Genomic DNA, 13,169 nt, shown 5'->3' with positions numbered 1-13,169 from the left:
AATATTGAATCTGATGTGTAATGAATCTAAAATATATGAAATATTCAGTTTGAATTGAATCATGAAAAACCTTTCTATGATATTCTATTACTTTTGATGCACAAGTAGGCATCTGTTTGTGTTTAAAAGATATACGAATCGAGTCTAGATTTTAAAATCTTACTATATAAGCCATGGTGTAAAACACTCATTTGAAAAGTAACTGAAGCTGTCAGATAAATATAGTGGAGTGAAAAGTCTGAGATGAATTAAAATGTGAAATGTAAAGTAGCATGAAGTGTTGATACTCAAGTACAGTAAATCTAAATTGTACCCATGTAAAAGTACTAAAGTTAAAGTACTTCACTACTTTGTACAACTGCTGGAAAACTAATTCCTTTAAGAGTAAAATACTGAAACCAAAATGAAAGACAGCAGACTTTACATTCCAAAGTTAAATTTTATGTTAATAGAAATAAAAACTCACTTTATAATACAATGTCTTACCATCCATCTGACAACAGACAAAAAGCCATATCTAGACAAGTTACTTCGCAACTGATCTCAGTTTGTTAAAACACACTCATGGAGTTGATCTGAAGCACAAATAAATAGAAACATCATTAAGCGAATGTATGTCAAACTACATATGAAAGCATCTTACAAAGAAAATTCCAGTTTTCTCTTTGTGCTTTACAAAGGCTCAACAAATCTGTACACATGGATGTCGCCGTCAGGATAAATAATTTACGGGGTAATCTACTGGACACTTGACTCATCGCAAGGTTAAGCGGTGAAACAAAGTGTTGAGGAATCATGGGAGAAAGCCTCCTCTGTGATCAGCAGTGTTTTCAAAAGTACTTCAAGGTTAAGTTATTCAGTGTGTTACCCCTGAAAACATCAGTCAGACGCCTCCTATTAGTAAAAAGACATTAACTATACAACCCATGCTTCAGACATCAGTTCAGAAATCTTACAAAGGGCACAGGACCATTATTTTCTGATCAAGATGCAAAACCCTGTCCCATTTTACAAATTATTCGCAGTTTACAAGTCCTGAATCTGTCATTTGAAAACAGAAAATCTCATTTATGAAAACAGTGAGTGTTATTTTTGGCTTTGTAGCTTAGTCCAGGAGGTGAGTACCCATTCACAGTTAAATGTCAATGACAACAAGTCAAATGTGGAGACCATCTTATCTTATGTTACAGTATACTTTTTTTTTTAAATAATTGTTACAACATCAGAAAATATTCAGCAGAAGAACAGATTTACAAAATATGAATTTTAACAAGTTAATATTTGACTTTTTATTGTTACTTATCGTAAGGCGGGACATATTGTTTTGACCTGCAACTTCCCCTGATCTGATATGTTACGTGAACTTCCACTGCCAGACCTCCGACCTGATATAATGAGATTAATCCACAGACTTAACTTCTTATTTAAAACCAGCAAAGAAGCAGGAGAGGGCAGATCATTTGGACTGGGGAGCATGCTGACATCAAAGATGCTAACATTAGACGCATACTGCTAACATACTATGTATGTGAAGTCAAATATGAAAGAAGGTGACAAAAATTGTTACACAGACTGAAGAGTAGCAGGAAATCCAGAAAATCTATGATCCAAACACACCGCCTTAAAAAAGAATCAAAACCATAACATCCCTATTTGTTTCTCACTTAAGCCTCTGCAACATTTAAAAAGATATACATAAACATCACATAATATATCTGTGGAATGGGTCGGAATGATCTGCAATGTAGCCTCAGTTGTCAAATAGTCAAATTCACAAAAAATTAAGGAATTGAAACATTTTTCCCTTTGACAAATAAAGGAGGACACTTACATTGTTAAAAATCCATAGAGATTCCCTCCTTATAAAGTACTGAGCCCTGTCTTTAGGTACACCCTGTCTTTGAGTGTTTCACAGTAGAAGTGACAGTGGCCGGACACGTCCTCGCTTTGTGGATTGTGCGACGACCTCTGTGAAACCAACTGGGAGTGATCAGGCGTCGGGTTGCAGAGGGGAATTTAAAGAACGTAAAGATTCCAGGGAAAAGTAAGACAATGTTGTACATGAACAAGACAAAGAAAAAGAAAAACCTCTCAGTGCCTCTGGTTTTATTTCGCAAGCAAACTTCTGCTAGTGGAGCTGTCATTTTGGGCTGTTGTTGATGTGAGTGGTTTGAGATAGGAGACAGAAAAAGAGATGGAGAGAGTGGTGCTGCCTTCCCCTTCTGAAACAGTCTTTTCTCTCGGCTGCTGTTGTTTCCTTGCTGTGTGTTTTTAGAGGTGAGCTCATCAATGGCCAGGATACTGAGGTGGAGAGTACGGTGGAGGAGCTGCAAGAAAAACAAGTCATCTTAGAACCTGGTAGTCAAAGTCATTTTAGTTCATATTTAGTTCACATTCAACCCAATTCAATCTGAAGCTGGCCAAATCATTAAAATAATAGCTCAATAACCTATAAATAATGACAACTCCAAGGTTTTCTCTTTGTTTTAGGTCAATAAAAAACATGAAATTATGAAAAGATTTACACTTACAAACTATACTCTCACCAAAAAGATGTAAATGACCAGGAAAAAGTGCAATTTTAACAATATTATGCCTCAATTTATCATTTGTACATGAGCATTACATACAATATTGTATATTGTTGAAATGTTGAAGTTTGGAATTTAGAACTAAAATAAGAATAATTTCTACAATATTATGTGTTAGTTTATTATTAACACAACTTGCAGATCGGACCTACAAATGGACAAAGCATTTAGTAACAGCCAGAATATTGTTAAAATTGCACTTAATTTTCACGTTGTTACCATTTTATTGTTAAAGGACTATTATGCCGAACTAAAACAAGTTCTACATCCTTGACTATTAATATCTTCAGTGTAATTTTTGCACTTTGTAAAATCATGCAATGGGCCGGATGGAAACCTTTAGCAGGATTTAATAAGTTCAATTTAAGACCACTATAAATGCTAGTAAATATTTCATATCCCTATTAATACATAAGTACAAAAGCTACAAAGAAAAACAGAAAAACTGTAGTCTGACTTGAGTGAGTTTCTCCTGATGTAAAATCAGATCAATACTGGGTGATGGCAGGCCTTTGGGTGGTTGGTTTGTAAGTGGCTTTATGCTTTCCACACTTCACTAGATGCACCAAGCTTCAAACTCTTTGTTTTCAACTAAATGCACTATTGAATACTCATTAGATGAAAAACTTCCGTTAGCAGAAACCACTTAAACTCATTACCTCTACAATTACTTTTTTTTTTTAATAAAACATACACATTAGTGCATGTCAGTTCCATGTTGGTTTTGTTTTGTACTTTTGTTACGATAAAAAAAATTCCTTAAAAACCTTGAAAAATGTAAAGTAAAATATAAGTTAAAGGTTAAAAATTGTCATTTGTGTTTGCAAATTGCTCAAGGAACAAGGCAGAGAAAAGACAGACTGGAAGAGTTAGAGATAGCGTGGGAAAAAAAAGAAATATATATAATTTTATTTTATACTTCTTCCATAGCATTTCTGTTCTGAACATATGCACCTGCTCACACCATCATGTAACTCTATAGGAACGTTCTAGAAATACAATCCAAGTACACAGTTCCTCCTCTGATGTCCGTATCTGACTGACAGGTCTGTGTTAGAGACAAGCGACAGGTGGAATGAAACCGAGGCTTTGGTTTTGATATTGTTCCACCCAGGCATCATGCTGTTATTAATTGGCTAAAGATACAAACTCAGTGTCCAAAGGTCGATGTCCAGAAATGTCCTGAACACAGCAAAACCAGAGGGAAACAGAAAAAGCAGGCAGAGGACAGGGTCTCAGCAGGTTAATACACCACCACACAGACTACATTGTTTTTTTAGAAAAACTTTACATACACCATTTTAACTGGAACTGTTACCATTTTTGGACCCACAGAAAGAGCTACTGGGATGTCCCATATTCAAAGTGTTTTACTTATTAAAGATCATGCTGACAGTTTCTCCCCAAGAATTTGACAGCATAACCAGATGAGGAAAAATTTCATTTATGGGATAAAGTCAAAGTTAGATTACATTAAAGCTATACCTACCGATCTGGCATGTCTGACAGCACTTAGTAAAAATTTAAACATGAACAACACGCCTCCCTCCAAAGCCCCGTCCAATTCCCCCTGCCTGAGCTCTGACGCTCCCCTCCTCACCTAACACATGCAGTGGAAGCGGAGGTGGAGGTGGAGGTCTACAGATCCCTCCCTCAGCAATCACACACATCATCATGCACCTGCTGGGCTCCTTTATCATTAAGAGACCCTGTATTTAAGGGTCTGGTCTGTGCAGCGCTGGATCATTGTGTTCACTGCGCCTCATCTCTTACAATAAAGGCTATAGTTGGGCGTACTGTGCTGTACTGTGAGCGGTGCGGAGTCTGCACATTGTCTGTAGACATTTGAGGTTTCATAGTCCATACATTTATCATCCTACACTGTGTGACATCATGTATGTCCCACGGTCATAAAAAATGAGCTTTGGGTGGACGTGTCTGCAAAGTCAAGTACACCTGACTCCCAGACTTTATCTCCATCCTTCTCTCACCGGACTCTGTTTTTTGGTTTGTTCCCCTTGGTTGTTGTTTCTGTTAATAAATCCTTTTTGTCCCTTCAACACCATGCATCTGAGTCCTGTCCATTCACATCCCTGGACAGGAGGAGCAGCACAAATGAAACATCAGATTCAGAGGCACCACTATCTGATGCGGAACTGGATAATGGATGACTGACATGAGGCTCAGCCAGGCTCAGCCAATCATTTTATTCAGACCGAATAAAATGATTGGTCAGACTTATGATATGATAAGATAAAGTAAACACCGAAGGTGCTTTGCTACAAGCAAAGACTGGAGTAGCAACTAAGGATGTTGTGGTTCGAGCTGGCGGTGTGTAGCGGTGTTCCAAGGGACCCCTTCTGCATCCTCAGCAGGTATCTCAGGGTCACAGGTGTTTCGCCCCTTAACCTGTACACCTCTCCTGAGTGGGGCAGCAAAGGCTAATATATCTTATATTAGCCTTATACTTATCAGAAATATATGAGAATTAAACATTTTTGAGTTTCAAAACCTGTTAGATTTTTTTTTTACATTTTAGTTTGCCAAATGCTTATTACGAGCATTTTAAGATTACAAAAGGAAAGTGTAAAAATGCCACATTGTACGGTATTGCTTTAAGTTATGTTTATTTTCAACTCATTAGAAGTGTTTATCCACTTCAGATCATAAATATGCTTCAAAAACTTTCAGGGCGACTTGTCTGATAGTATGAGATATTTTGCCTCCAGAGTTGACCTTTCTGTCTGGGTGAGCAGCTCACAGATGTGTCAGAATGTCAAAGGCTTCACTCTCCACAGGAACATTTCGAACCTAACCTTTCCTTCCAGTATTTCAGTACCATTCTTACCCTGACTGTATGCAGGATCCATTGGGTGAGGTGGATACGGTCCGGGCTGCATCATAGGGTACTGTGGCGGCATGCCGGGGTACTGGGGCGCCATTGGATAACCTACGTGTGGATACTCAGACGGTCCCAGGGGTTTGCCATAAGCATCATACATGGGCTCCACTGGGTAACTGGCCATTGGGATCTGTTGGGCTGTGGGTACAAAATGTATAAGATGGCCCGTTACATTTAATCATTTTCTTATTTTGATACTCATTGCTTTTGTTCATCAGTGTAAAAATGCAAAATATCATATTTAACCACCATTTTCTATTGCTGTGCCCAATTCATCTTGATATCTTTATTTATTTACATGTGTAAAACACAGCATATATTTCCTGCTGCTTGTCTCACAATCAAAACATCACCAAATGATGTAAAATGCCATGCATTACAAATACAACATTTCAGTTGTTAACTTTGACAATAAAATCTCCACACAAATATTGAACTACCGCATTGACCCATGGGGATCCACAGGTTCTAGATGAGGCAGTTTTTAAGCTGTTGTGTATTCGTGCATGCTGTATCACATTTGTCCAGCAGTCACCGCCAAAGTGTTCTGGCCATAGCAACATGATTGTAAGGCTATTGTATTCCAAAATTACTAATATCTCCCAAAATATTGGCCCTATCAACTTGCTGTTTGTTAGTCTCTTCCTTGACCAAAAATACTAAGTATGTCAAACTGCAGCAGTCAGCTCTTTCTGGATTTTGTGTGAATCCCTGGACACACGCCCACACACAGAGACCACTTGGCTTTTATAATATAGATGATAACTCAGCTTCTTCAGAGGATTTCAAAAAGGAAAAAAAAACAAAAAAAAACATTAACTTAATAAAATTGCTTATAGTTTTATTACATTATGTTTAAATCATTTCATTCTAGTAAAATAACTTCACATCAACTGGGAATTTTAATGACAAGATTGAAGAAAATGACAATTACCATGTTAAAAAAGTAAGCATTTTACTTTATCAAATACCTCATCAGGCAAGATAAATCACTTTGTATTTTTAAAATGTTAAAATCCTCCTTTCTACATCTGTGAAGTAATATTTATATTTGGTAACAATGAAAAGCTCTTCAATTTTTTTGTTTGGGAGAAGCATTACAGATGTGTGATACTACCACGAGTATAAAAATCCAATCGCAGTTATAAATAACACAAATCCACAACACTATGGAACAGTGTGCAAAAGTGTTTTTCCAGCTGTTGACCAATCATAGTTTGGTCTCGCAACGGTACAAAACATGTGTTGGAAACATTTGATCAAATCCAAGTATATAAATCAAGAAATTACATAACATTACATAATCACTATGGCTTCATCATTTCAAAATATTTGAATTCAGAAATCCTGAAAATCCATTAATAATACCAAAGCACTTCTGCACAACTTCTGTTTATTAAGTCTAAAAATGTCTAAAGTCTAAATGTAAAGTGTTCTAAATGTAAAGTGTCATGACATAATTTTTGTTAAGATTTGGTGATATACAAATAAAACTGATTGATTGAAATGTCATTTTAACACATGTATTCTACTATTCAGGGCCAGTTAGTGGCTCTTTTTCTTCATCAAATGTACTTTATGTGTACAAATAAACCAATGTGTGGCTAAAATGAGCAGAAAAGACAAACAAATGGTTAATTACATTTATTTGTAAGACAGTTAATAATCAAGTAAAATTTCAATATGATGACAGCCGTATGTGCAAGCTGCTGTGGAGGGAAATGCTTTGCATCTGTCACCTGCATAAACATTACAAAAGTGAAAAGTTGTTTACCGTCATAGGGGGTCCTGCCCCTCTGCTGCCTTCTCTGGTACAGGTAGCAGCAGGAGCACATGAAGCAGCAAACCATGGTGGCTATGATCGCCACAAACAGGAGAATAGATGAGGCAATGCCAGCTAAAGTGTTGGGGCTGGGAGGAAGGAAAAGAGAAGAGGATTTGAGTAACAAAGCATTTCCACTCTCACTTTGATCCTCCAGCCTCATGTTGTTCCTTCCCCTATGTCTCTGACTGTGACTGACTTTAGAGAGGATTAAAAGCAGAGATGGATGTGATGTGAAGCACAGGGATGCCTTCGATTCAGGCTGACCCTGAAATCACATCTGAGGTAATGACGTGCGCCCTGCATCTCACCCTCCGCTGCCAGATTCCATCACCTCATAGTCTCAGTAAAGCTACAAAGCGCTCCATTTCATCTGCGGAGCCTTGGCCGCCCACTGATCTGATCTCCCATCGGGCTTAATAAGCTGCAGGTTGTCTGCTACTACTGGATAGTGACGGATGGTTTACAGTGCAGCATGTTGCAGTATCTCATGTACAAGCCTGCTTAGTCCAGCACTATCATGACTACTCACAGGGGATTCTGGATTGAAGCACCACTAAAAGGCACAGAGAGAGATTAAACAACTAATGAGAAATTATTGCACAGTGAGGTTTGATGCAAAGTCATTTAGTCAAATGCAGATGCAGGGACACGTTAGGGCCTCTGTGCTTTCATCTTTTATGCAGAAACTGGAAAAGTGCTGACATTTCTTTCATGTAAATACAGAAGTTTTACTGTATCTTCATATTCATCTTACTTATTTGTGATAATTTGAGTTGAAAGAAAGAATTTCATTCAGCCTAAATTTAGTTTTTGACTATACTGTGGTAGAAGTCTCATTTAAAATACAGCCAAGTAGAAATAACAACAGGGTTTTCCCTGCAATTATAAGGCTCAGAATTATGAGCCAAATTAATGTAAAATCAATTTGTAGAGCATCAAAACTAACTAATAACACTTTTTTCAGATCTTGTAGTTACTGTTAGTCCAAAGTCAGCTTCTTAAGCAAGCTTTGTGTTTTAACATATGGGAAGTTGTTTAAGATCTGCTCAAACTCCGTACCACTGCTGTTATGATTGTATGCAGGTATGAGATATAATAACAGCAGTCAAAGATGAAAAGATTTTTTATTTTTATTCCAAACTCTCATGTGTCTTCTACAAATTTGTGGAAAATGCTGGACACCTGAGCCTTCTGAAACCTCAACAGATGCTAAAAGCCATAGGGCATAAATAAAGTTCATCTTATGTCCTTACAATGAAACATACACATAAACATAAAATCTAAAGACTTACTGTAGGAATTAAAACAAGAACTAGGATTGAGAAAAAACTGATACAACTCAATGAAGGCAATTCAGTGATACAAAGACCATAAGGCGAGAAAATAGCTAGAAATAAAATACAGTGAAATTAAATGCTTTGTGAATAAGTGTTCTACTTAGAACACAAGATCTGTGTATAGGACAAATATTTCTTCATAAATACATTGAACATGTTAGAAAATGTGACAAACTACATAGTTGTTAATGGTGGAGTTAGACCATTGAACTGCTTTTCACGTTTGTGTTTTGTTCACTCTTGTGGGGGCCCGAAATGGCTTCAGATGAACATTGCTTGAACTAAAAAATAAAAAAATACATGGTGACTGAGCTGTAATGGAGAAGTCGAAGTTTAGTGTCTGAGGTCAGGTTTCTGTGTTACCATCTGCTGTGTAAACAATAGGTACAGGTCCTCCTAAACAGGATCATTTGGTCATGTGTTTTGTAAACTGATTTTCTGGATGTGCCATTGTACACAACAGGGTGGGTAATGGTGAAGGAGGTTAAAGTGACCTGATCCCTATTGTTTTCCAAGTCTGGCAAAGTAACTCCTTGGTTAGGTCTGCCAAAATAAACCTATTAATTTTAGGCAATTGATGAAAGTATAAGACATAGCCTTTATGTTCGTCAGTTTGTCCATGGATGGTTCAGCGAAAAAGCAGACTAAGAAGAACAACGCTGGCTGTGTCCGTTTGCTCTGCTGGCTCTAACATATGACTGAATAAGTTTAATAAAAATGATCATGAGAGTCCATGTTTCAGGCTGTAATGGTATTTGACACTTGAGAGAGGCTGCTGCTGCTTCCCTGACATTGGCTGTGCTTGCAGGGAACATGCCTCCATTGTTTCACAGCTCAGAATACCACTTACATCATCACTATTTTATAAAGTGGGTGATTTTTCTAATCAATTGAACTTGACTGGAATGTCAAGAACAAACGTTTTCTGTGGTTTGATGAACTCAGAATACAGTAATATCTATTTTACACAGACTTAAAGGGTGACTGATCCATGACCCATGTATTGTTGTGACACCAGATCTTATCTGATTTTTTTTGGGTTCATGTTGACATATCATTGGTACAGTAAAATATGAGTCAATTTGGACTGAAGTTTGTAATCATCTACTTAAGGAAATATCTTGAGACTAAGGGAAATCATGAGGAAAAATAAAAATATAACTATTAACACTACTAGTGGCCAAATATTCTCAAATAATCCTATTTTTCAAAACTTTGGACTGCTCTTCAAGTTACTGTCTAATTTTTCCATCAACAAATGGGAATGGCTCATGGTTATATGACAAGGCCAACAGAGAAAAAGTGACTTAAGATTCATACTATGGCCACAGGTTAAAAACTGAACCAGTTTTCAGTACTGATTAAGATGGTAATAAAAGATTTGAAAGCTCTGGAAAAAGTGGACATTTGAGACAATGCTCTAGGAAGGAAGATATTTACAATTATTTATCAGTTACTACATATAAAAATATATTTTGACACATGTCTGTACAGTATTTATACATCTGTGTGTGGATGTACTGACTTTTAAAGTAGTGCAAACATGCAATGACACGTCATTTATGCATATGTTTTACAAAACAACATAAAATGTAGGCTAATGCTCCTATACTTTAGAGTATAGTGTTTTTTTTCCTTTCAACCCCAGAAAATTATGGCAATTAGAAAACATCTGTTGTCATTTAAGCTATTTTACTGCTATTTGTTCTAAGTCATTAAAATGTGGCTAAAAATCTCCCCATAAGGACAATGAAGTATCTGTTGCTTCTAGTGACTGCAGGATATGTGATCCTGGAGCGTCAGCCTTGAATTGTGATCACAGTCTCTGACTCTTGGTGTCAAGTAAAATAATAAATAAGTCATTAAATTAAAACCCTGCTGCTCCCACCTGAACTGGAAGAGCATGCAGCGTTTCTGCTCCCTCTCCGTGATCATCTTGAATGCGTCGAGGCAGCAGTAGCGCCGGTGGCAGTTCCCACAGCAGAAAGTGATGAGAGGGCAGTCGAAGCCATTGTGCCAGGTGCCGTTTTTATCCACGTACCACAGGCAGTCCTCATTTCCACTGACTGTGAAACAAGTGCAATGCAAAGTATGAGGTAGGATGACACCACAGGGAAAAAAAACAAGAAGATGTAAAGGAGGCAAAAAGACACAGAGTTAAAAAAATAAATAAATAAATAAGGAAGGAGGTCAGACTTGTGTAAACAACTGCCTTCCCTCTGACTATCTCTTACACCAACGCACTACTGTCTTTGTTTTCCCGCACACTTTAAAATACTGCTTTGTTGTGCCTTCAGTAAAAAATAAACAGTCATTTTGACCACGCACTGGCAGTTCTTTATTTACGTCTTTCTTATTCCAGGCCAGTCATAATGCATTATTCAAAGGTTTCCTGTGGCAGTGGATGGAAACTGATTACAGCTCAAGGAAAGAACCTGAGAGATTCACAAAGACACGCACAGTGTTTGTGCCACTATGAGAAACCAAATCTGTGTACAACTGACTACTTTAAAGGGAGAACTGAGAGAAATAAGAGTCCAATCTAACAGTATTTTCTGAGAAACTTAGAATGTCAGCATCAGCATCTTAAGTCACAACTTAAAGGAGTGGGTATGATTATGGTTTTCTTAACATAGAATTAAAGGCTCATTTAATTACAGCCTGTTTCCCCGCAGCCACATTGTGCAGGCTGTTTGGAGTTACATTGTCTTGAGAGACCTAGGAGTGAAGGGACAAATTCAGTGCATTATCTTTAGTATAATCACAAAAAGGCTGTCTATGGATAAACAGCAACTGGACCTGACAGGCTTTTTCCTGTTGGATGAACAAGGAATGAAACTACATTAACAGATTTAGAACATGGGTTATTCACTAAGGGATGACAAGTACCAGAAGTTATTCTGAAATTTGTCTTCAACACTGATGGATACAAAAGTAGTCTGTTACTTTTTAATATCAAGTTATTTTAGTAGTTAAAGGCCATACTGATGCCTGCTGACAGCTTTAGACTTAACTGTCAAAGATATCAATTTTAGATCTGTATTCATCTGATCAAAGCTATTAACTTGTTGAGGATCGTGTAAATTAAAGCAATGGGAACAAACTGAAAAAATAAAATCAGATGCTAGCGGATAATATATGTAAAAATACATCAAATTTGTTCCCCTCAGCAAAATAGTTTTTTTAACAACGTAAAAAGTAATTAAGTTTATTCCATGTATTGCCGCTTCTATCGTAATATTTGTGACTAAACGTTACTGAATTAGCAAGTAGCTTTAAATTAATTCAGAAACATAAGATATCTGATTTATTAAGCCTACAACGTAGTTAAAGTAATGCGTTTGACAGTATTAGGTCTTTCTTATTTACTTAATTGACTTAGTTTAAAAATGGAGCAAATTAACAAGGCTATATATAAATCAGTTACAATCAATGACTCACTAGCTAAATGCTAGCTAAACTTAGTAACATTAACCTTGCAAAGAAAGGAAACAATGAAATGTTAAACCTCTAGTTATCATTTACCCAGGCCTAAATTGTTACGGGTTTAAATAAAGAACCGGAGAGAAGCGTTAATAACATTCTGCTGTAACGCTGAATGGCGTTCGAAGAACGGCTGTTCACCGTTACAGACGTAGGTTATCATCTATAAACATGGTAGCGGCCGCGCAACCGGGGGAGCAGTCCTCCGCCGTTAGCTAACGGTGCGGCCTGGATGAAGAGCCGTAATCTTACCCTGAGAAGTGCAGAGGACGACGGTAAGCAGCGCCAAAGTCAACGCGATAAGGGACATGTTGCCTGTCGAAGAGCTCATCCTCATAGCGTTAAACATAATCCGAGAAAGAACGATTTAAAGAGGGGGCTTCTCATCTGTGTAAACAAGCCGCAGTGTTCGGACTAGTGGTCGTTCTTAGACCTCATAATGCCCACAGAACTGCATGAGACACGGGACAGCATCAGCAATTTATTCGTCGAAATGACACATCTCGGCTGTGACGCCGTTCACCCGGGACCAGGAGGACGTCACCTTCAGGAGCCGCAGGAAAAGTTGGAATTAAATACGATCTGGCTCAATACAAAGGAGTTTCTGATGTGACTCACTCCTTAAATACCATGAATATATATTTTTACATCACTGATAAGATAGTACTTATGCTTCTTTACGAGTATAAAAATAGTTGACATTCAGTAGATAGCCTGTGATGTAGGAGATACCACTGTAACCTAAAGTGGACTATGTCATGCTTTTAATTTTATTGTTGGTACTTGCCCCCCCCCCCCCCACACACACACACACACACACACAAATACAGCTAAAGAAGACTGATGTACTGTTTATTTACTATGTTTGTTGCACTTCTCCGCGCTCCTCGACAGTCGTTTAGATGTACAAGTAGCCGTGAACGCAGCATACGGCCAGTGTTAGCTCAGGGCGCTCCCCGGCCCCGCCCCACGGACGGACGGAGACATTTGGCATAGCCTGGCTTTTAGCACGCGCATGATTAAAAGGTCCT

General features: G+C 37.7%; 1 protein-coding gene across 1 annotated transcript; it reads right to left on the bottom strand.

The window, feature by feature from the left end:
* Nucleotides 1-419: 419 nt before the first annotated feature.
* shisa4 (shisa family member 4) lies at nucleotides 420-12,686 on the bottom strand. Its single transcript, XM_030134223.1, has 5 exons — nucleotides 12,391-12,686; nucleotides 10,544-10,721; nucleotides 7,268-7,404; nucleotides 5,440-5,631; nucleotides 420-2,327 (listed from the first exon to the last, which is right to left on the bottom strand). The coding sequence occupies exons 1-5, from the start codon at nucleotides 12,485-12,487 to the stop codon at nucleotides 2,287-2,289; spliced, it is 645 nt and encodes a 214-aa protein (XP_029990083.1). The 5' UTR covers nucleotides 12,488-12,686; the 3' UTR covers nucleotides 420-2,286.
* Nucleotides 12,687-13,169: the final 483 nt, after the last annotated feature.

The sequence above is a fragment of the Sphaeramia orbicularis genome, chromosome 5 (genome assembly GCF_902148855.1).
Source record: "Sphaeramia orbicularis chromosome 5, fSphaOr1.1, whole genome shotgun sequence".
NCBI classification, from domain to species: Eukaryota; Metazoa; Chordata; class Actinopteri; order Kurtiformes; family Apogonidae; genus Sphaeramia; species Sphaeramia orbicularis.
This window is presented reverse-complemented; position numbering and strand designations above follow the sequence as displayed.

Excerpts from the sequence above, each read along its gene's own strand:
- shisa4 (XM_030134223.1), bottom strand. The coding sequence starts at position 12,487 with ATGTTTAACGCTATGAGGATGAGCTCTTCGACAGGCAACATGTCCCTT. Across the intron at positions 7,405-10,543 it reads TGCATGCTCTTCCAGTTCAG|CCCCAACACTTTAGCTGGCA; the intron begins GTGGGAGCAGCA and ends CCTTCCTCCCAG. Across the intron at positions 5,632-7,267 it reads GGGCAGGACCCCCTATGACG|CCCAACAGATCCCAATGGCC; the intron begins GTAAACAACTTT and ends TTGTACCCACAG.